Source organism: Lactuca serriola, chromosome 9 (assembly GCF_051521515.1).
Source record: "Lactuca serriola cultivar US96UC23 chromosome 9, Lser_US96UC23_V15, whole genome shotgun sequence".
NCBI classification, from domain to species: domain Eukaryota; kingdom Viridiplantae; phylum Streptophyta; class Magnoliopsida; order Asterales; family Asteraceae; genus Lactuca; species Lactuca serriola.
This window is the reverse complement of record NC_136416.1, coordinates 132,904,077-132,926,477: the sequence shown is the minus strand read 5'-3', so window position 1 is coordinate 132,926,477 and position 22,401 is coordinate 132,904,077. Positions and strand designations below refer to the sequence as shown.

Genomic DNA, 22,401 nt, shown 5'->3' with positions numbered 1-22,401 from the left:
TTCACAGGCCGACTCTCTGTAGCTCTGATGGCGGCAGGAGCAGATCCCTGAGATGCTCCGCGCAACTGCGGACACTCGGCCTTCCGGTGTTCGGTCTGGTTGCAGTGAAAACACACTGCAAACCCCTTGGGGCAGTCCTTGGCCATGTGCCCCTCCTTGCCACATTTGTAGCAAGACCCCGCTCGGCAAACTCCGTCATGACCTTTGCCGCACTTCCCGCAAGTGCGGCCCTTCTGGATCCCTGGTTTGGGATCAGCGGGCTTGGCCCGCTTGGCTGCCGGCTAAGACTGTGCCGGTCGCCGATCCCTCCCCTGAGACTCCGCCTCCTCCCTGGCCTGAGTCTCAAGCTCAATCTCCCTCTTCCGGGCATTTGCCTGAAGCTTAGCAAATGTCCGGTATGAGGAGTTCGCAGCGAACTCCCGAATATCCCACCTCAGAATGCTCAAGTAGCGGCTCATACGTGCCTGCTCAGTGGACACGTGCTCAGGGCAGAACATCGCCCTCTCATGGAACATCCTCGTGATCGTTGTAACTGACTCACTACCCTGCTTGAGGGTCAGAAACTCCTGTGCTAAACGCTCCCTCTCCACCTGGGGAACGTACTCATCCCGGAACATGGTGGTGAACCTCTCCCAGGTCACCGCCGAAAGCTCAGCAGGCGTATAATGCGCCGTCACAAACTTCCACCAGTCCTTCGCTCCCAAGCGAAGCTGGTTCAGCGCGAACCGAACCTTCAAATGCTCAAGAGACGAGCAAGTGAAGAAACACCCCTCAATATCAGATATCCACCTCATAGCTGCCACCGGATCCTGAGTACCATCAAACTCTGGTGGTTTTGTGTTGCTGAACTCGCGGAACAGCAACGCATCTCCACCCTGCGGCCTCGCAGCAGCAATCGCTGCGGTAGCCGCTGCAGCAACAGCCTCAGAAAGAGCGGCATAACGCTCATCAAACGTCTCAATCAATGTGGTCTTTATAGACCCAAACATCTCCGGTATCTCTGCCCTGATGGCCGCAGCCACCTCCTCCTGAATGATCCGGCGGATCTCCTCCTCACTGGTACCACTGCTCTCGGGCATCAAACGTGTCCTCACCATGATCTACCTCTGAAATACAACATACGATAAATTAGAATCCACACGAGCATACTCACACTCGTCAACTCTTTCCTCCTTGATTCTTGGCATTCCAAAGATTCTTACTTGGGCTGCACACTGCTCCGGTGCTTCCAGTAGTATGGGCCCAATACTACTGTCCGCACCGCACCAGAATACACTCCAAGTCCTCCTCTTCGGATCCCAAGTCCCAAGTACTCTATCATGCGTAAACCACTCTCTAATAGATCTCTCATAAGCCCCTCACTGCTACCTACTCACTCTCAAGCATCTCGTAGCAGCTCACCTCTCCCTAGGCTAAGGCATCACAAATCAGGCCACTCTAATCCTAATAGTAATACCTCGCCTACTCTAGCATGCAGATACATCATATCAATATCAATATCACATAATATAAAGGTATTTTGGGAAATCACCGTTCAGGCGCTGACTGATCGTACACACATCTCTTGCTCTGCGTTTTTCAAAAATCTTTTACTCTTTTCGAAAATACATCTCAAATCCTCAGTTTGAGTTCAAATACGCCCGAAGGTGTACTCGAATCCCTCAAACCAAGGCTCTGATACCAACTTGAAACACCGTGAATTTTCAAAATAATTTTTCGCAAATATAAAAACATTTCTCATTTAATTTCATAAATCATTAAGTTTAAAATTCCAATTCGTATCATACAAATCCCAAGATCACATAATTATATATCAAAAGTCCCCTGTGTGTGTACAGATCAAGTCGGCGCCTTCCCACGGTCATCGCTAGTACCTGAAACAACAACACTAAGACTGTAAGCACGAAGCTTAGTGAGTTCCCCAAAATACCACACATAAACACATATTAGCCACTCGAGGCTATAACTCTATGGGTCCGTGCACCCAAACTCTGTGAACCCTCAGGTTCTAACTCTAGGAACCTTCCGGTTCCAACTCTGTAAACATGCACAGCATAAATCACATAGAAATAATGCAGTACAACACATAGCATACACATAACATACATACACTAACACATAGCTCTAATTACCTACTCAAGGTAAAGTATAGTGAGAAGACTCACCTCACGTATCTCGGTATCTCACGAATCCTAGAAATCCCTCGTGCTCGATCCTCCGAGCTCTAATCCTCCTATAACATCACATGACTCTAATTAACACTTTTTATCTCTAAGGTTGACTATCCCTAAGAAGTCAACACAGGTCAACTCTGGTCAACGGTCAACGGTCAACTTTGATCGGACTCGGCGAGTGCACAAGGGCAACTCGGCGAGTCTAGACGTTTTCACCAACTCTCTAGGATTCCCTTTTTACACGTCGAGTACTCCCCCTGACTCGACGAGTTCCACCTGGCAGAATCGCGGGGCCACCCCGACTCAACTCGTCGAGTTCCAAGAACAACTCGGCGAGTCCCAGTTCGACTCAGTCCACTGACCACCCTTCCTAATGCGCCCTGACTCACTGAGTCAACCCATGACTCGACTGGACCACTCACTGGCCGATCTAAGGGCAATCTTCAAGCTACTCGCCGAGTCTGCTCATCGGACTCGGCGAGTCCATGCCATGCAATCACTCAAACTCGCTTCTAAGGTCAGATCTGTTCCACCAATTCATAGATCTGGCCTTCCTAGACTGATTCACCACGTAAATCCCCTATCTTGGTGTACATACAACCTCTATATGACCATATATGAAGAATTATCAACAAATGCCACAACTCAAGGTCATAACCTCCATTGTTCTTCATAAAGCTTGATGAATGAGGCTCCCTGGACCTCTATGGATCCAGATCCAAAGCCTTATCACTAGCAAGGGACTATTTGGCCATCAAATCAACCCAACAAAGGCCACAAGAAACCCTAAATCCAATTATACTCCACAAAACAGAAGATAAGCCGAAATCATACCTCTAGATCGATGATCTAAGCTTCAAATCCACAGAATAGCAACCTCCTTTGCCTCCTCTTGGCTAGAACCTCCCTCTTCTTTGCTAAACAACACACAAAGGTCAAGAAATGCTTCCTTTCTCTCTCAAATCGCTAAAGCACTCTAGGTTTCTCTCTATGGGCTGTTGGGTACAAATGACGGCCATAAGGCCCTTTAAATAGGTCCCAAACCCGAGAAATTAGGGTTTCATTAAACAACGCGGACTCGCCGAGTCCATATCCTGGACTCGCCGAGTCCAGACGAATCCCGCGTCCAGAATCCCGACCCTACTCGGCGAGTCTGAGCTCCAACTCGCCGAGTCCCCTCTCAAAACACCAAAAATCAAAACAATAAAGGATACCAGGAAATCCGGGCTGTTACATAAACACTCCTGCATACCGGCCTCACAACATATTCATATATGAAACATATATTCATATTTGAATACATATTCATATATGAATATAAATAAATAAGTGTATTCATATATGGATACATATATTTATATATGAATATGGCGGCAACGGTTGGTGGCAGAGATAATGGTGGTTGGTGATGGAGGTAGTAGTGGCGGTGGTGGTTGGTGGCGGTGGTTGGTGGTAGAAGGGAGGTGGTGGATTCATATATGAATATATTTACATTTGCATTCATATATGAATATTACTCATCCTCATTGTCGGTACGACGACCCCTTTTGCGGCAAAAATAAAAGATTGACTTAGAATGACTCCCTTATTCTTAACCTTTTTTTTCAATTGAACTTCTCTCTCTCACTCTCTCTCTCTCTCTCTCTCTCTTTATATATATATATATATATATATATATATATATTTAACGACAAATCTACTCTACTCATAAATCTATCTATATCCCGATGAGACTTGAATCTCGACATCGAAAATTAAAAAGGAAGAGCAACACCTGATAATATTGCTAATACTACTGAGCTAGAAACCCTTTTGTAACATCCGGATTCCCAGGTATATTATTTTACTCAATTATTTTTGGAGTTTGTGGAAGAACTCGGCGAGTTGGAGCTTAGACTCGCTGAGTAGGGTCGCGGATTCTCATCCAGGTCACGACTGGACTTGGCGAGTCCATGAGTGGACTCGGTGAGTCCACGCTGTTTATTGAAACCCTAATGTCTAGGGTTTGAGACCTATTTAAAGGGCCTTATGGTCGTCATTTGCGGCCATCCACCCCAGAGAGAAACCCTAAAGAGATCTAGAGCGTTTGTGAGGAAGGAAAGGTCAATCTTGATATTGGGTGGGTGTTTTTACAAGAAGGAAGTGTTTAAGGCAAGAGGAGGTTGAAGGAGGTGCGATTTTTGGTGGTTTTGAGCTCATAGAGATTGCATTGAGGTATTATTCTCGGACCTTCTTTAGTTTTGGTGTTGATTCTTAGTGTTAGGGTTTTCCTAACCCTTTTAGAGATTGAGTAAGTGGTGTATTTGGTCCCTCCTCGAGTTTGTGTTCTGGATCTGGACATAAAGAGGTCCAGAGACCTTAACCCTTGGAGCTTTATGAGTCATCTTGGAAGTCATGAGCTTGGAATGACATTTTTCGGGATAAATCACCATTTTGGACCATTTCTATGTTATATGTGTGTCAAGGTCCGAACTTTACGTGATAATCATGCTTGGGGAGGCCAGATCTATGATCGTATGGGGCAGATCTGACCTCAGAAGTTGTTTTGAGTTTGTGCATTTCATGAACTCGCCGAGTCCCAAGAATAGACTCGGCGAGTAGTATGAAGGTTTCTCGTTAATCACCCAGTGAGTGGACTTGCCGAGTTGGGGGTATGACTCGGTGAGTCAGGGAGAGTCAGGGGTCTGAGTTCAAGTTGGAACTCGCCGAGTTGTTCTTGAGACTAGGCGAGTTGAGTCGGGGTGGCCCCGCGATTCATGCCAGGTGGACTCATCGAATCAAGGGAAGTACTCGGCGTGCCAAGAGAGAATCTAAAAGAGTTAGTTGACACGTGTATACTCGCCGAGTCGCCCAAGTGCACTCGACGAGTCGGGTCAAAGTTGATCGTTGACTTTTGTTGACTTTTAGGGTTTGGTCAGCAATGTGGCCTTTAGGCCAAGAGAGGGGTAAAATGGTCTTTTACCCTTAAGAGGGTGCCAAGAGAGGGTTGAGTCTAGTCTCGAGAGTTATATTCATGAGAGTATTTGCCTTATGTGCTAGGCGGTGGTGAGTTCGAGATTCAAGTACGAGGATATCTGCTTTCTTCTTTCCAGGTGAGTCTTCTCACTATACTTTACCTAGAGTGGTAATAGAGTTATGTGACAGAGTTATTATATGCTATCTATGTGATGTGTGGCACCGCATTATTTCTATGTGATTTATGCTGTGTGTATATCAGAGATAGGACCAGAAGGTCCACAGAGCTAGGACCAGAGGGTCCGCAGAGTTAGGGCCCAAGGGCCCATAGAGTTATAGCCTCGAGTGGCTAATATGTGCTATATGTGGTGTTTTTAGTATTATGTGCCGGTATATTTGTATGCTATTTATATGTTGAGATTTATGTGATATATGATATGCATGATTCAGAGTTAGGACCCTTGGGTCCATAGAGTTAGAGCCAGAGGGCTCACAGAGAGCTGGGACTGGAGGGTCCCACTGAGACACACTGACCAGAGGGTCAACAGAGATTATAGCCTTGAGTGGCTAGTATGTGTTAGAGTGGTATTTTGGGGAACTCACTAAGCTTCGTGCTTACAGTGTTTTGTGTGATGTGTTTCAGGTTATCACAGGATCACGGGACGGCACCGGCTCGATTATACACACCAGAGGAAACGTTTATTTGAGGATCATGGTTTATTAATTGATTGAACAAAAAAAAGTCATGTATTGTAAATTAAACAAAATGGAGATTTTTGTGAAAAGTGTTAAGAGATAAATGATTTTAAATGAAAATTTTGTTTTGAAAATTTCGGTGTTATGAGTTGGTATCAGAGCATTGGTTTGAGGGATTCGGATGCACCTTCGGGTAAATCTGGACTCAAACTGAGGAAGTAAGAAAAGTTTTCAAAGAAATAATTTTCTAAAGTGAATAAGAGTTCAAAGAGAAAGCGAGAAAGAGTAGTGTGTACAATCAGCCAGAGCCCGAACGGTGATTTCCCAAAATACCCTTACTTCTGTGTTATGAGATATTTATGATGCACTTTATGAGATATTATTGCATGCTAGAGACAGGCTAGGTATTTCATATCTTAGGACTAGAGTGGCCTGATTTGTGATGCCTTAGCCTAGGAATTGTTGTTATATGCGATGTGCTTTTGAGTATGCGATGAGTGAGAATATTTAGTTGGAATCCTTTAGGGGATTTGAGTAGAGGAGTGATCTAGGGGAGATGCCTAGATAAGTATAGTGGTGCTTATCGAAGGAATAGTTAGAACCCGCGATGGGTAGAGTTGCAGAGTTCGGTGGTACTTTCGAGGATGAGCAGAGCAAGTGGAGTTATCACCCAGAGTGAGTCCTATGTATTCTTCGATGCCCGAATGCTGCTTGCTTCGTGCTTTGTGGAACTCTCGATGATGGGAGTCAGCTACCAAGTGAATATGACGATATTCAGGAGGTAGATGGTTGGCATCATTAGGAGCTCTTCAGCAGCTGATGGCAGAGAAGTGGGAGAACAAAGGAAGACCCTAGAGAGTAACCTTAGTCAGATGAGTACACTGACGGAGTAGAGCATTTCGCTGAGGAGCGAGCACACATGGTGGAATTAGTGAACGAGAAGGTTGAGCAGCTACTTAGGAACTCTGGAATGGTCTGTGTGGAAAGTATGGGTAGATGTGGCAGGTAGTATGGGCCCGTACTACTGAAAGCAGAGGACCCATACTCGATACGGGGAGTATTCTGGAGGTTCTAAGTAGCAGATTGAGGAGAAATGTTATGGTTTGTGTACCATACATCGGCGCAGATTGAGGAGTGATGTTATGGTTCGTGTACCATACATCGGAGCAGATTAGGGTGATGTTATGGTTCGTGTACCATGCATCAGAGCAGATTGAGGAGTGATGTTGTGGTTCGTGTACCATGCATCGGAGCAGATTGAGGAGTGATGTTATGGTTTGAGTACCATATATTGTAGCAGGTTGAGAAGAGACGTCATGGGCTGAGTACCATGGTTCCTAGCAATGATGCTTGTGATTCTCCAGGTGCCCGGTCAAAATTGACTGCTGGAATTTGGACACAATGGGGTTTTAGGCTTGAGGGCCATGATTGAGTTCGAAGAGGCATCCCTTGAGAGGGAGGTCGATAATATTTTAGAGTATTTTGGTAAGATGAAGAGGATGCATTTATGGTGGAATGCGGTCTGAGTGAGCCATTAGCCGATGGAGGAGATGTCACCTTTTGTGACCGGATTGGAGCTATTTATGTTTCCCGTGGGAAGAAGGAGAGGCATGAGATTTTAGTTTTGGGTTTAGGAACAAACCCTACGGGTCGAAATTGATGACGATTTTTCCACCAGAGTATCAGGCAGCATGTCTGCCACGAGGAAATGATCTACCATGAGCAGGTAGTCAGTGGGGACTAAAATGGTCAAGGAGCACATTACACCCAAATTGAGTATAGTAGGGCGTGTAGTATCGATAGCAGTGGGTAATCCAGTCGAGTATATCAGAGCGGTGGCTCTTCTGTCTATGATGAGTATTGAGTATGGTAGTGGAGTCCCTATTATTGTGATGATTCATGTGTTGGAACGGAGGCTGAGAAGTCGAGGATGGAGAGTAAGATGATTTATTGTTTCAATCTAAGAGTCAGTGATAGTACTGGACAGTTGGGGTGTTCGTTATTGGGATGGTATGAGACTTTGAATGGCTAGAGGCAGTCGTAATGAGGAATTCCTGAGGATTTCATTGGAGATTTAGGGTAATTGAGGGTTCTTGATCTCTTCGTGGGAAGGACATTGGGCGTTGTGTGGCACTTTCCAAGCGTAGTTGCGATGTTTCTGGTGTAAACCATCTGTGGGGTAGATTGTTGATGCGTCAGATAGTGATGGTTCAAACCCTAAGTGGGAGAGAACCGGGTGGTTTATTGAGAGAACCAGAGATTTGTGCAAGAGCGGTTAGGGGTTGGATACAGAAACCTGCGGCTTGAATTCATGAGGTCAGGGTCATTGGTGATCAAGGAAAGGTGTAGGGCGAGATAATGCATGTGGTATATGTATGAGAGAAGGATGGGTGTCTCTACGGTGGGTGGTCAATGGTCAGGAATCTAGTGGTGGTCAGAGTCGTTTCAAGTGGAAGGCTCGTAATGATGGTATGGGCAGTTGAGAACTTCTGGGTCGAAGTATGGGTAGAAGATTGTCGAGTAGCCAACTCCCGGGCTGGGATGTGTATTCTTGCTTGGATTTTGAGCAGTAGAGGAAAGGGTTTTGGAGGATCATCAGTGTGTTCTGAAGAGTTAGCACCTTCCTTGTATTCTAATTGAGTGTTTGGATGCACTGAAGTTGCGCATTGAGTGAAATAGGAAATTATTTATGGGATTCAGAGGAAATGTATTGTTGTATGTTTATGGTGTTGGGAGTAAGGGAATCAGTGGTAGAGGCAGGACATTGTGATGCTTTGTTATGGTGTTCTGTGGTTTCCGCGTATAGCGTCCCGATTTCGGAGTTATTTAGAGTCTTGGGTTTAAGACGACTAGTGATGTATCATGTATCTACGGTTCCAGTGGGAGCCCTTCGCGTATTGACATCAAGAGGGATTATTTAAGGAAGTGGATCTCCGCAGAGGTAGGTTCTGTGTTATGGTGGTTGCCGCTAGAGTCTGTAATGCATATCGGGGCAAGTGTGTGTAACTATCTATGATAGTCTTCCGTGCATGAGTTAGTGAACGTAGTGTGGCGTTGTAATGAGAATGAGAGTATAGGGTGAAGTTACGGGAAGCCGTAGTATTCACCAGTTAAAGGGTGTTGTGATGCTACGGGGAGCCGTAGTACTCACAAGTCAGAGAGAGAGAGAGAGAGTCGTGATGCTACGTGGAGCTGTAGTATTCACCAGTTAGAGGGTGTTGTGATGCTACGGGGAACCGTAGTACTCACAAGTCAGAGAGAGAGAGAGAGTCATGATGCTATGTAGAGCCGTAGTATTCACCAGTCAGAGGGTGTTGTGATGCTACGGGGATCCGTAGTACTCACAAGTCAGAGAGAGAGAGAGAGTCGTGATGCTACGGGGAGCCGTAATATTCGCCAGGCAGAGGGTGTTGTGATGCTACACGGAGCTGTAGTACTCACAAGTCAGGGAGAGGGAGTCGTGGTAGTGCGGGGAGCCGTAGTACTCACTAGTCAGTTGGCGTTGTGATGCTACGGGGAGTCGTAGTACTCACTAGTCAGAGGTTGTCGTGATGTTGCAGGAAGCCATAGCACTCACTAGACGGCAAAAGAGTGGGATGATTGAGTGTTCTCCAAACAGTGTATGATGCAAAAGAGTTTTAGGCTTAAGTAGCCCTAGTATTGAGTTTATGGAGCCTGATGGTTAAACCGGGGCAAGACTGGGGTCTCCGTCTCTGTAGGGAGAGTCAGCGATATACGCAGGAGATATGCGCAGCAGACACCAGAAGTCAGAGTTAAGTTGATCTTCGTTTGGATTGTATGTTTCGTATGAGGAGAAGAGAATTTCGTGACTTGCGTGTCACTAGGCCAGGATAGTGGTCACAGGGAGGAAGTTGGTGAGATATTTGGATTATGTTATATGTGACCTTTGGAGGTTCAGCTGTGGAGCCAGAAGCTGACCTGGTGCTTAGTATCGAAGAGGGATATGAGAAATGAGCTAGAGTTTACCATGGTGATGTCTGAGGACACTTCAGAGCGAGCGAACGATTCAGGCGCTCGAGGGCATGCTTCGGGCATGTGTGTTAGATTTCGGAGGGAGTGGTGTCACGAAATTGCCATTGGCAGAGTTTTCCTACAACAACAGCCATCATTAGTGCATCGGTATGCTACCTTTTGAGCTGTTGTATGGGAGAAGGTATCGGACCCCATTCGCTGGGGAGAGGTAAGGCAGCGTGTGATGGGTAGTACCGAGATCGTGCTTCAGTCGACAGGGCAGGTACAACAGGTTAGACAGAGGTTGTTGACCACCCAGAGTCGCCAGAAGAGTTATGCGGACAGGCGCCGGTCCGAGCTCGAATTTTGGTCGGTGACTTCGTGCTCCTGAAGGTCTCTCCTTGGAAAGGAGTGATCCGATTCAGGAAGAGTGGCAAGTTGGGGCCCGATGTATTGGTCCTTTCAGGGCGATTGCGAGAGTAGGCAAGGTAGCCTACCGTTTGGAGCTATCTGCGGAGTTAGGTCAGATTCATGACACCTTCCACGTGTCACAACTGAGAAAGCGTATAGCCGATGAGCCGGCAGTGGTGCCATTAGAGGATATTCAGGTGGATGTGGGCCCTGAACTATGTTGAGAAGCGGGTGGAGATTAGGGATCGGAAGATCAAGGTTCTGAGGAACAAGGAAGGGCCTCTGGTGCAGGTCCAGTGGCAGCATCGGAAGGGGTCAGAGCTTACTCGGGAGTCGGAGCGGGAGATGCGTGAGCAGCATCCAGAGTTATTTGCAGAGTGAGACTTCGAGGGCGAAGTCTGATTCTAGTGGGGGAGAATTGTAACATCCGGATTCCCAGGTATATTATTTTACTCAATTATTTTTGGAGTTTGTGGAAGAACTCGGCGAGTTGGAGCCTAGACTCGCCGAGTAGGGTCGCAGATTCTCATCTAGGTCACGACTAGACTCGGCAAGTCCACGCTGTTTATTGAAACCCTAATGTCCAGGGTTTGAGACCTATTTAAAGGGCCTTATGGCCGTCATTTGCGGCCATCCACCCCAGAGAGAAACCCTAAAGAGATCTAGAACGTTTGTGAGGAAGGAGAGGTCAATCTTGATATTGGGTGGGTGTTTTTACAAGAAGGAAGTGTTTAAGGCAAGAGGAGGCTGAAGGAGGTGCGATTTTTGGTGGTTTTGAGCTCATAGAGATTGCATTGAGGTATTATTCTCGGACCTTCTTCAGTTTTGGTGTTGATTCTTAGTGTTAGGGTTTTCCTAACCCTTTTAGAGATTGAGTAAGTGGTGTATTTGGTCCCTCCTTGAGTTTGTGTTTTGGATCTGGACATAAAGAGGTCCAGAGACCTTAACCCTTGGAGCTTTATGAGTCATCTTGGAAGTCATGAGCTTGGAATGACATTTTTCGGGCTAAATCACCATTTTGGACCATTTCTATGTTATATGTGTGTCAAGGTCCGAACTTTACGTGATAGTCATGCTTGGGGAGGCCAGATCTATGATGGTATGGGGCAGATTTGACCTCAGAAGTTGTTTTGAGTTTGTGCATGTCATGAACTCGCCGAGTCCCAAGAATAGACTCGGCAAGTAGTATGAAGGTTGCCCGTTAATCACCCAGTGAGTGGACTTGACGAGTTAGGGGTATGCTCGGTGAGTCAGGGAGAGTCAGGGGTCTGAGTTCAAATTGGAACTCACCGAGTTGTTCTTGAGACTCGGCGAGTTGAGTCGGGGTGGCCCCGCGATTCATGCCAGGTGGACTCGTCGAATCAAGGGAATTACTCAGCGTGCCAAGAGAGAATCTAAAAGAGTTAGTGGACACGTGTATACTCGCCGAGTCGCCCAAGTGCACTCGACAAGTCGGGTCAAAGTTGACCGTTGACGTTTGTTGACTTTTAGGGTTTGGTCAGCAATGTGGCCTTTAGGCCAAGAGAGGGGTAAAATGGTCTTTTACCCTTAAGAGGGTGCCAAGAGAGGGTTGAGTCTAGTCTCGAGAGTTATATTCATGAGAGTATTTGCCTTATGTGCTAGGCGGTGGCGAGTTCGAGATTCAAGTACGAGGATATCTGCTTTCTGCTTGCCAGGTGAGTCTTCTTACTATACTTTACCTAGAGTGGTAATAGAGTTATGTGACAGAGTTATTATATGTTATCTATGTGATGTGTGGCACCGCATTAGTTCTATGTGATTTATGCTGTGTGTATATCAGAGATAGGACCAGAAGGTCCACAGAGCTAGGACCAGAGGGTCCGCAGAGTTAGGGCCCATAGAGTTATAGCCTCGAGTGGCTAATATGTGTTATATATGGTGTTTTTAGTATTATGTGCCAGTATATTTGTATGCTATTTATATGTTGAGATTTATTGTGATATATGATATGCATGATTCAGAGTTAGGACCCTTGGGTCCATAGAGTTAGGGCCAGAGGGCCAAAGAGAGCTGGGACTGGAGGGTCCCATTGAGACACACTGACCGGAGGGTCAACAGAGATTATAGCCTTGAGTGGCTAGTATGTGTTAGAGTGGTATTTTGGGGATCTCACTAAGCTTCGTGCTTACAGTGTTTTGTGTGATGTGTTTCAGGTTATCACAGGATCACGGGACGACACCGGCTCGATTGTATACACCAGAGGAAGCGTTTATTTGAGGATCCTGGTTTATTAATTGATTGAACAAAAAAATTCATGTATTGTAAATTAAACAAAATGGAGATTTTTGTGAAAAGTGTTAAGAGATAAACGATTTTAAATGAAAATTTTGTTTTGAAAATTTCGGTGTTACACCTTTGTTGATCTAACTTATATATGCCCCGATAAAGGAACACTATGAGTTGTTCCCATCTATGAATCTAGGGATGCACATCTATTCGGACTCAAACCGGACCATACTAAAAACCGAAAAACTAGAAATTGATTTAGTAGGAAATAAAGAATCGAGATCGGACCGAATACTCTGATTCGGTTCTACAAATAAACCGAAGAACTAGAAACCGATTTCCTATGAAATAGAGAATTAAGAATCAAACCTAAGGCCGAAGGGTGTGGTGCCACCAAAACCGCACTCCCTCCTCCGCCACATAAGCGTCATGCCATTTTTGACCATCTAAGTGTGGTTTCTTGCCACACCAAGGGAGTGGTGCCACACAATTTTTTTTTTAAATTTAATAAATTTTTTTTAACTATTTTAATTTAATAAAACTTTTTTTTAACTATTTTAATTTAATAAAACATCTATTTTAATAAAAAAAAAACACAATTTTTCATTACTTGAAAATTAAAAAAAAACATTACATTGCATTACAAAAAAAAAAAAAAAAACACGAAAACCACATAAATGACATTTAAATAATCCTAGAAACTTAAAAAACACAAATAAAATAACTAAAGCAAACTACATAAAGTTGTTCTCCGAGAACTCGTCTTCGGGGTCATCCGGTGGATCCAAATTAAGGTTAATGTTTTGAACCCCGTAAATGTGTTCCACCAAGTCATTGCGAAGATTGTGAAATGTTTCAGTGCAACGTATCTCTGCTCTTCTGTTTATATACTCTTCGCCACCAATTTCTATTGGTTGTGTCTCTGGTATGGTTTCTTCCTCGTCAAACGCACATATCGCTATTCCTTCGTCTTCAATAATCATGTTATACAATATAAGACATGTATACATGATTTCTTGAAGTTTTTCCTCGCCTAAATAAGTTGCTGGTTTTTTTCAATATGAACCACCGTTTCTTCAGAGCTCCAAAAGCAAGCTCAACATCCTTCCAGCTCTTTCTTAAGCTTTCTTGAATTTCTTTCGTCTAGAACCATGTGGAGTTGTAAACGATTTAACAAACACATCATACTCAGGATAGATTCCATCGACCAGATAATAACCATACTTATATGGCGTTCCACGCACTTGAAAAGAAGAATCTGGTGCGGATCTATCGTATATGTTGTTAAATATTGGTGAACGATTAAGAACGTTGATGTCGTTAATTGAACCAGGAGAACCAAAAAAGCATGCCAAATCCACATATCTTATGATGCAACTGCTTCAAGTATGCCCGTTGGGTGACCATGATCACCTCGGGTAAATTTTCCATGATATGCTGTAGGGCAATTTTCCCATGCCCAATGGAGACAATCTAAGCTTCCTAACATTCTAGGAAACCCATGCACACTAGCATGATGAGCTTGCAATTGCAGGATGTCATTACGTGTAGGCTTACGTAAATATTTTGGACAATAAAACTGAATCACAGTTTTGCAGAAAAAATGGAGACTATCTCGTGCGATCCTAGTAGACATCTTAAAACTTTCGTCTAACGCATCAGGTGGAATGCCATATGCTAACTGACGAAGTGTGGCCGCATTTTTGTAAGGGAGTGAAACCGGGTGTACCTCTAGCATCGTAGCGTTGTTGGAAAAACTGCACTCCCTCCTCGTTACATCTTCAACTATACGTTCGAATAAACCTTTGAGCATTCTAAAGCGCCTACGAAAATAATACTCTTGGTAAGTGACATTCTCTGCAAAATAGTCTTGCACCAAACGTTGGTTGACTTCTTCACAATTTCTGCAAATATATCTTCGTGTTCTACGTTAAGAACTTGCAGCTGCGTTGTTACATACAACGTTGTATACTTGTATGTTTGTTCCGCCATTTGAACACACGCAATAGTGATATAAAAAATAGTATAAAATTCTTCAGAAGACGAAGAAGATAACATTTTTGAGAGAATGGTGATTTTTAATTTTTTTTTTTTGAGAGAGAGAAGAGATTGTTTTGTGAAAAAAAAATGAAGTTGATATGTATATATATAGGAAAGAAAAAGCAAAAGCAAAAAAAATAAAAAAATAAATACTCAACAACCAACAACCGGTCGATCATTCCCAATTCTCCTCAACCAATCACAAAACGCGACCTTAAAGGACCGCACTGCGGCCAAAACCGCGCAAGACCACGGTCTTGGGGCGGTGTGCGCGGTGCAGCTGGCACGAACCGTGGTCCCAAACCGCAGCCACACCGTGCAACCTAATACCCTTATTCATAACCGAATACCCTAGTTCTGATTCGGTTCTACAATCGAGATTCAAACTGAATACACTCATTCTAATTCCAACCGGAACCTGATCAATAACAAAAGAAACAAAAACCAATTTAGGAGGAAACCAAGAACCCAAACCAAACAAAATACCTCGGTTCCTGTTGGGGTTTGGGTGTTCCGTGGTGGTCAAATGTTGGTCCCTATATGTATCTATAATCCAACATTTGGGTATCCTGGAATTCTGAACACGTGACCGAGGGTTTGAGGCAATGCTCATCGTCAAAGCAAACCACCGCAGCAGAAAATAAGAAAGGCGACGAGCAGCGTGGAGGAGGCTCTTTTTATCAACATAATCAATTAATGGCGTCGTTCAATTGGGTTTCCTTTCTTAGAATTACTCTCCTTCTTCTCCTCGTAGCCGCCATCACCGTCGCTTGCTTTACTCTGCCCGTTGAAAAGGTCATCATCTATTTATCTATGCATTTTGGATCTTCTCTTGCTTTAGCTGAATCATCGATTTCTTTTTTTGCGTGGTTTAAGTTTTTATCATTTCATTTCATCTTCAATTTTTTACTTGATTTGTTTTACCAAATTTACTTGTTTCCAAGTCACAACCATCTGGTTTCCCTGTAATTTGGGCTTCATTTCCAATTCTGATTCATGTAATTGGATATGAACAGGCGAATTATTTGTTTGTTCTAGTTGTATTTTTCCAACTTGAAGCGTCTATTCTGTAGAAGTTATTTATTGTTTATACTTTTTGCGTTTTTTTTTCCAGACATTGAAGAACTTCTTGTTATGGGTTGAGCAAGATCTTGGTCCTTGGGGTCCTCTTGCATTGTAAGTAGACCAATATCATTGTTTGTGTGAATCTGAGGTATTACTTGGCTTCGAAAATTGTTTGGCTTGTTAGAATTCAATCATAAATGTTTGATCAACTTATTATCAGTTGTAACAGTGAGTAGGATGGGATTATGTAGAGTGGTTAAAAGATGATGGGTAACAATCAGATTTAGCTACCAGGCACAATTGTGTTTCTGAAATATGAAAAAGAAGATGTGATTACATCAGATAGTTATTACCATATATCTCAGGGCCAAATCTAAAATACAAAATCCTAACAGAAACTTTAAGGAACTAATACCCAGAGCAGAAATTATTACAATGGTCCCAAAACGAGCAAAATAGAAAAAGACTACTTTAATGTTACAAATTAATAAAATGAGTTGGTATCAGTAACCCTTTTCCTCAAGGATTATGATTAGCTCACATGTCAAATTCTGAAAGATCCCAAATGTTGTGAGTTTGTCCATTGAAGAAGCAAAAACTGTGAGTTGGCTGTGGTTTCTCTTGTCTAGTATTTCCAGTGGCAGATGTGGTGACCACCTTGTTCAAGTTAAAAAGTAGAAACGGTCCCTCCCTAATTCCTAGTCTCCATTTCAGGAGCAAGTTTCATATCTTAGCCTAGGTGGTAGGTTGTGTATGCAACTGTCCTGTCTCATCTCCTGGACAGTTGTGTAAGGTTGCCAATTTGTGGAAAACCATCGTGTTCATTGAGGGGGTGTTTGGGATTGCTTATTTAAAATAATTTAATGCTTTTTATTTATTTTTTGTAAGAGTGTTTGGTTTAGATTATGCGGGATGAATTGTTTTTTAGTGCTTGCCAAATTCTGCACATACAATCATACATGTACAATGACTGACAGAGATGAAAGGGTAAATTGGCATGTGCGTCGTGTCATTGGTCATGAAAACATATTATTTTTAGGGTTAAAATGTAGGTTCCGACAGACATACTGATCCTGAGGTATGAACACTTTTAAATAAGTTAGAAGGAAACAATTGATCAATAAGCACTCTATATTTCAAACATTCAAAAGTCCATATTAGTGGGTACCGAACCATAATAAGTTAATACTTTAACTCAAATTAAACCCAATCTCCCACTGCAAATGCAAATGTTTCATCCACAACACGAGAGCTTTTTGGTGGAGAAGCTCAACAGGAGACCAGACCTTTTGCCATTTGCTTATTTGTGATAGTTTGTATAAGTTATCTATTTAGAATTTTTTGAAAACACCACAATCATTGAAAAAGCTCATTTCCAAATGCTTGTAAATTTACAAGTTGAATCAGTAGGCAATAAGCTATTGAAAAATCTCCTATTCTGGATGCTCTAATGTTTGTGCAGTAGTCTCTGTTTGTCTGCTGCTGCAACAACGGTGGTATTGGTAGAAAGTTAAAGTGGTAACAAATGTAGGCTTCGGGAGTTGGATAAAAAAGAAAGGCTCTGATAATGATAGGGAGACATTCAAAGCCTGGAACGTTGTATGACTAGTCACTAGTTTGCTAATGGAAGCCGTTTAATGACCCATCCAGAAGTAGTAGGCCAGACATATCACTGTATTTCTAGGTATCTGCTTAAGATCTCAATTTGTCCATGTGACCCCTTCCAAAACTTAGTTAGCAAGGAATCTGTTATTCCCGTATACTTGCTTCGTAAAAAGTCTAGTAGCTACTACTGTATAAAGGCTTGGAAGTGGTCAAACTTACTCGGTCTTTCGATAACAAAATCCAAAAAATTTCTGGAATCTCAATTACCAACTGCTGCTTGTTGGACAGTTTCTGAGTTCTGACTTGAGTTGCGGGTATACTGCTATCTATGGTTATGGTATGAAAAAGTTTAAGCTTCAATGATCGATCCATCATATTCATATGTATGTAGTAAGTAGGGCTGTCCTTAAGAACATCTGTAAGTGCTGGAGGTTTACCATCTATAGCAACACTAAGTGCAATTTTGTTGTAGTGAAAATAGCCAAACAACTAGAGAGGGCTCTTCTTGACATTGCATTGCTCTTTGTGTCTGCAATCCAACATCGGTTTACTTAACATTTATGTAGTATACGGTTACATTCACATTCTTTGTGGTCGAGAATATGCTGAAGAGCATGATGATTGGTCTTAATAACACAAACCTTTCATCTTCGGATCTCTCTCTCTCTCTCTCTCTCTCTCTCTCTCTCAGTATCAAGTCTCTGCTATTTAAAGTTTGTTTTGGATCAAGCAACTTCCATACAACTCAAAGTTGACAAGAATTTGGGATATCAAATCCCTTCCCTGAATTAAAACCTTCTTTCTTGAGTAATTCAGTATAATAATACTTTAAAAACTGATTCAAGAATACCCTTAATTCCCTTATATTAGGTTGATGTTGTTTAACTATGTCTTGAATTCCGCATGACTGAAATAGTCCGCTTGGCTGCTGTTCAACAAATAAAGAATTCTTCCGGGTGAAGTACCTTTGGTGTAAAAGAAACAAAAACAAACTTCCTTAAATATTTTTTGAGTATCGAGTTTGTGGGATTCTCGCATAAGTTCATGTTCACAATCACCACACTCAAATATTTGGACATGACATCATCTTTTGTCTCACCAACCATTCACTTCAGAGGTAGCTAACAATCAGATTTAGCTGCCCAGTTCACTGTCAGCTACTGCACTTGTATTTCTTAAATATGTATTTTTTAATATATATATATATATATATATATATATATATATATATATATATATATATATATATATATATTGCATCATGGGGTTGCTACCTTAACAGAAACTTTAAGGAACCAATATCCAGATAACAGATGAAAGCCTGTGGTCCCAACATCACAAATATAAAAAAATGGTTATTATAATATTCTAATAAATAAAATGAGATGATATCAGAAGGCTTTACTCACCCACTAAGCTACAAGGGAAAATTGCAGATAATAGCAATGTACTTTGCTCTTGCTTCCAGTATGGGCAGTTTACTTTTTTTTTTCATAATAGCAACACACATCTTTTTACCCATGAATGTCTAGGATTATTACTTTGTCTTGATTTTAGTTTCAAATGAACATTTTTGTTAATTAGATTGTACATGGTTTTGACATGCAGTTTGTTTTTAGATCATATCATGCGTAATTGCCCTACTTTTGTCTCCAGTCCAGCATTTATCATGATGTTTATTATGCAATTAGTGAGAAAACGATGGTAAAGGCGTGTCAAATATATACATTTGAACAATGCTGAAGCAATAATATGATGTATACTAATTATTGATAATGTTCTTTATTGAATCAAGATAGAATGTCTGTCTAATACAGCATACACCATTGCATTGATTAAAACTTTTAGATTCTGTGACTTGTCTTTGCCTGTGTGTGTGTGTGTGTAGTTATAACTTGAAACTTTCTTGGCTTGGCAATTGGCATAACATAATCATACCTAACCGAACTGACCCTGCAGGGCTGTTGCATATATTCCTTTAACAGTTCTGGCAGTTCCTGCATCAGTACTTACTGTAAGTTCATTTCAACACCCAAAAGCAAGTGTGTGTGTAAGTGTATGTGTATGTGATAGTGATAGTATAGCTGTGTTTCTTCCCTTCCAGCTGGGTGGTGGTTATCTCTTTGGTTTGCCTATCGGTTTTCTTGCTGACTCCATTGGTGCTGTGATTGGTGCAACTGCAGCATTCCTTCTGGGCAGAACAGTAAGTTTTATGTTTATTATTATTTTTTTTAATCAAGTTGTTTTTATAGCATGCCATGATTGTAATCTTGTTTCTCTTAAGTTTCTTTGTAGATTGGGCGATCGTATGTTATTTCCAAGTTGGAGGATTACCCACAGTTTCAAGCTGTTGCAATTGCTATTGAGAAATCTGGATTTAAGGTATTTTGATTCCATTTTCATATGGTGGGTGGGTTTAGCATAAACAACAAAAGTATTGGCATTGACAATCAAGCTACAAATTACTTAAACAACATAACTTTTGCATGTTTTAGGTTGAAATGAGCAAGAAATCTCTTTACCCTTCCTTTTTATGTTTATGGAATGTAGCAACTACTTTGAATTCTAAATCCTGAATTCACAGGAAAAGGGGGGTGCATATGTTTTCTCAAGGGATGAGATCTATCAAAAGAATTGCAATCTTTGGCATGTTTGCTTGGTGTTGGAATTTAAGATTCCTTTCCATGGCTGCCATGTTTGGTTGCCTTGTCAAAATGGATGGAATTTGATCCCATAGACATTCAATCCTTTCAATTCCATGTTGAAATCCTTCCAAGCCTGGAAGGCATGGTGAATTCCATCCATTTGGCAACCAAATATGCACCGTTTTCGTCAGATTCCATTGGAATGCACTGAACCTTAAAGGAAAGAAAAATACATAACATACTATCATTTTCTATAATGCAGCTGAATAGTTTTGTTCTTTTGTTACCCTTTGACCTTACATTAGCATAGCAAATGGGCCACATTAATTAACATTTTTATAGAGAGTTAGAGCGGGTTGATGTTTTTGTTATTGCAATTTTATCATATACTATTTTATTGCTTATGATGGTGTAGTCGTCTTAATGATATGATAGAAGAAGAATTGGTCTAAAATAAATTATGTTGGCTTGGCAGATTGTCTTGCTGCTTCGGCTTGTTCCGTTACTTCCGTTTAACATGTTGAATTACCTTTTATCCGTGACTCCAGTTTCCATATGGGAGTACATGATGGCTTCATGGTTGGGAATGATGGTATAATTAATTATCAATCACTTCACTCAAAATATTTAATTTATATAACCATGCGCTCTTTTGATACTTATACTTATACTTATGTGGTTATCAGCCGATTACCTTTGCACTTGTGTATGTTGGAACAACTTTGAAGGACCTGGCTGCTGTTACTCATGAATGGAGTCAATTCTCAAAAACTCGTTTGGTAAGATATATGTCTATGCCTATGCCTGTTTTATTTTGAATATTTTCTATTTTTTCGTTCATGTATCTCATTAGTTGTGTTTGTGTTTGACTTGGAAATTGGAATGCATTCATTTCATTGCCTTGTACTGGATGTCAATAAGAAAACCTTTGGTCATCCCTAGAAACTAGAACGTTTGTTCTGTGTCATCCCGTCCTAGATTTAGTATATAATTATCTAATGATGTTTGATGGTGTATGTGATTTGATTCGTGAGAAGAAATACCAAAAACGCAACAAGAGTTATACAGTACAACTTTTAATAATTTAGTATTATTAGTAATTATTGCTGGGATTTGATTTGTTTTTAAAAGTTTCCTAATTTATGTTTAGGTCAGAATAAATTGAGGAAGTTAGGTTTTGATTGGTGATCTCCCTTTATTATTATTAATTTTCTTTTCAAGATTGAATTGATTTCCATTATGTATGTGATTGATGATTGATCTCTTTTTATACCATCCATCTATCTTGCATGCGTAATGTGAATAAATAAACTGTCTGATTGAAAATTTTCTTTTTGGTGTATGCAGGCACTAGTTGCTCTAAGTTTTGTGGTGTCTGGTAAGTTCCTTATATGACATGACATGATGTCACTGGGACAAAAATTGCAAATTTTCATTCAACGCAAAAATTGGGATGTGGACATGGACTCTCCCATCCTCATTATTGAAACAAGAAACAACGTATTTCCATTTATTAATTTATGATGGCATTTTACTTCCACTCTTCATATTACAACACTCTACTTTCCATTTTTTAAATATTATTTAAGCTATTGTACTTTCAAAAATCACCCAATTATCGGGCTATTGTACTTGAGAAAATCTACTCAAGTGGGGCATGGCAGTAAAGTTGGTTTGTATTTTGATGAAAGCTGCTTGCCTAGATTGGGTATATTTTTGAAAGTGTAATAATAGGAAGAAATAAATATTATGCTCTAAGGAACAAATAAATGAAAACAAGTTGCTATTTCTTGCATATTTAACCCTTGTTGAAAATAGCCCTAGAAACCTTGTTCATTTCGTACTGAAATTGGTTGGTTGCAGTGGTGTTGATGGTAGTTGTGACGAAAGTTGCAAAGTCGGCTCTTGAGAAGGCTTTGGCAGAAGATGTGGATATAGCTGTAGTAGATGACATCGGCAGCAATTCATCCACTGTTGTAGATCTGCATGAGCCGCTGCTTGTGCAAGATTAGATTGATATTCATTCTTCCAACATTTCTCTCTATTCATGTATAGTCTACAAACAAAATATCAAAATTACTGTAAATACATAAAGTCATTATTTGTAAGCTAGAGTCAGATTTTATTTTAGAAAAATTAACTATCCTCCTTTTTTTTTTTTCTTATCTTCCCACTCATATAAAACAATGACATGTGGAATGTATTAATTTCCATCTCTTAATTTTCCCTTTTGATTTTGACACTGGTTTTGATTTAGTGAGTAGGAAGGAAAGCTCGGATGATATTTGATTTCTCTTTATTTTATTTTTTTACTACTTTGTATTGCATGCCTAACGAAATGACTCTTATTACTTCGGTGGTTGGACTAGACTTAGACTCATGTCCTTCAGATAAAAGGTGTACAACCAAAAAAACATGAATTAGATCGACAAAAGTTCCACATCTAAAAAGGTGAAACAAACTCATTCTTAATTTATGTTATTATTGTTGCTCAAGAATATTTTTAGAAAATTTGTCTGGTTTTCCCCCTAGTGACAATAATGTTGGTGAAATGTTTCACCAATTGTATTTGAGTGTACCTCTGATGAACT

General features: G+C 41.3%; 1 protein-coding gene across 1 annotated transcript; it reads left to right on the top strand.

The window, feature by feature from the left end:
* Positions 1 to 15,049: 15,049 nt before the first annotated feature.
* Positions 15,050 to 21,953, top strand: LOC145072695 (SNARE associated Golgi protein family). The gene is made up of 9 exons (XM_079019159.1): positions 15,050 to 15,290; positions 15,610 to 15,671; positions 19,125 to 19,179; positions 19,270 to 19,368; positions 19,461 to 19,547; positions 20,286 to 20,402; positions 20,497 to 20,589; positions 21,158 to 21,188; positions 21,674 to 21,953. Exons 1-9 carry the CDS (start codon positions 15,192 to 15,194, stop codon positions 21,820 to 21,822), a joined length of 792 nt encoding a protein of 263 aa, XP_078875285.1. The 5' UTR covers positions 15,050 to 15,191; the 3' UTR covers positions 21,823 to 21,953.
* The last annotated feature ends 448 nt before the right edge of the window (positions 21,954 to 22,401 follow it).

What these genes read in the sequence shown, in the direction of transcription:
- LOC145072695 (XM_079019159.1), top strand. Translation starts at nt 15,192, where the DNA reads ATGGCGTCGTTCAATTGGGTTTCCTTTCTTAGAATTACTCTCCTTCTT. An exon ending in TTCCTGCATCAGTACTTACT is followed by an intron (nt 19,180 to 19,269) that starts GTAAGTTCATTT and finishes CTTCCCTTCCAG; the next exon opens with CTGGGTGGTGGTTATCTCTT. An exon ending in CTTCATGGTTGGGAATGATG is followed by an intron (nt 20,403 to 20,496) that starts GTATAATTAATT and finishes TGTGGTTATCAG; the next exon opens with CCGATTACCTTTGCACTTGT.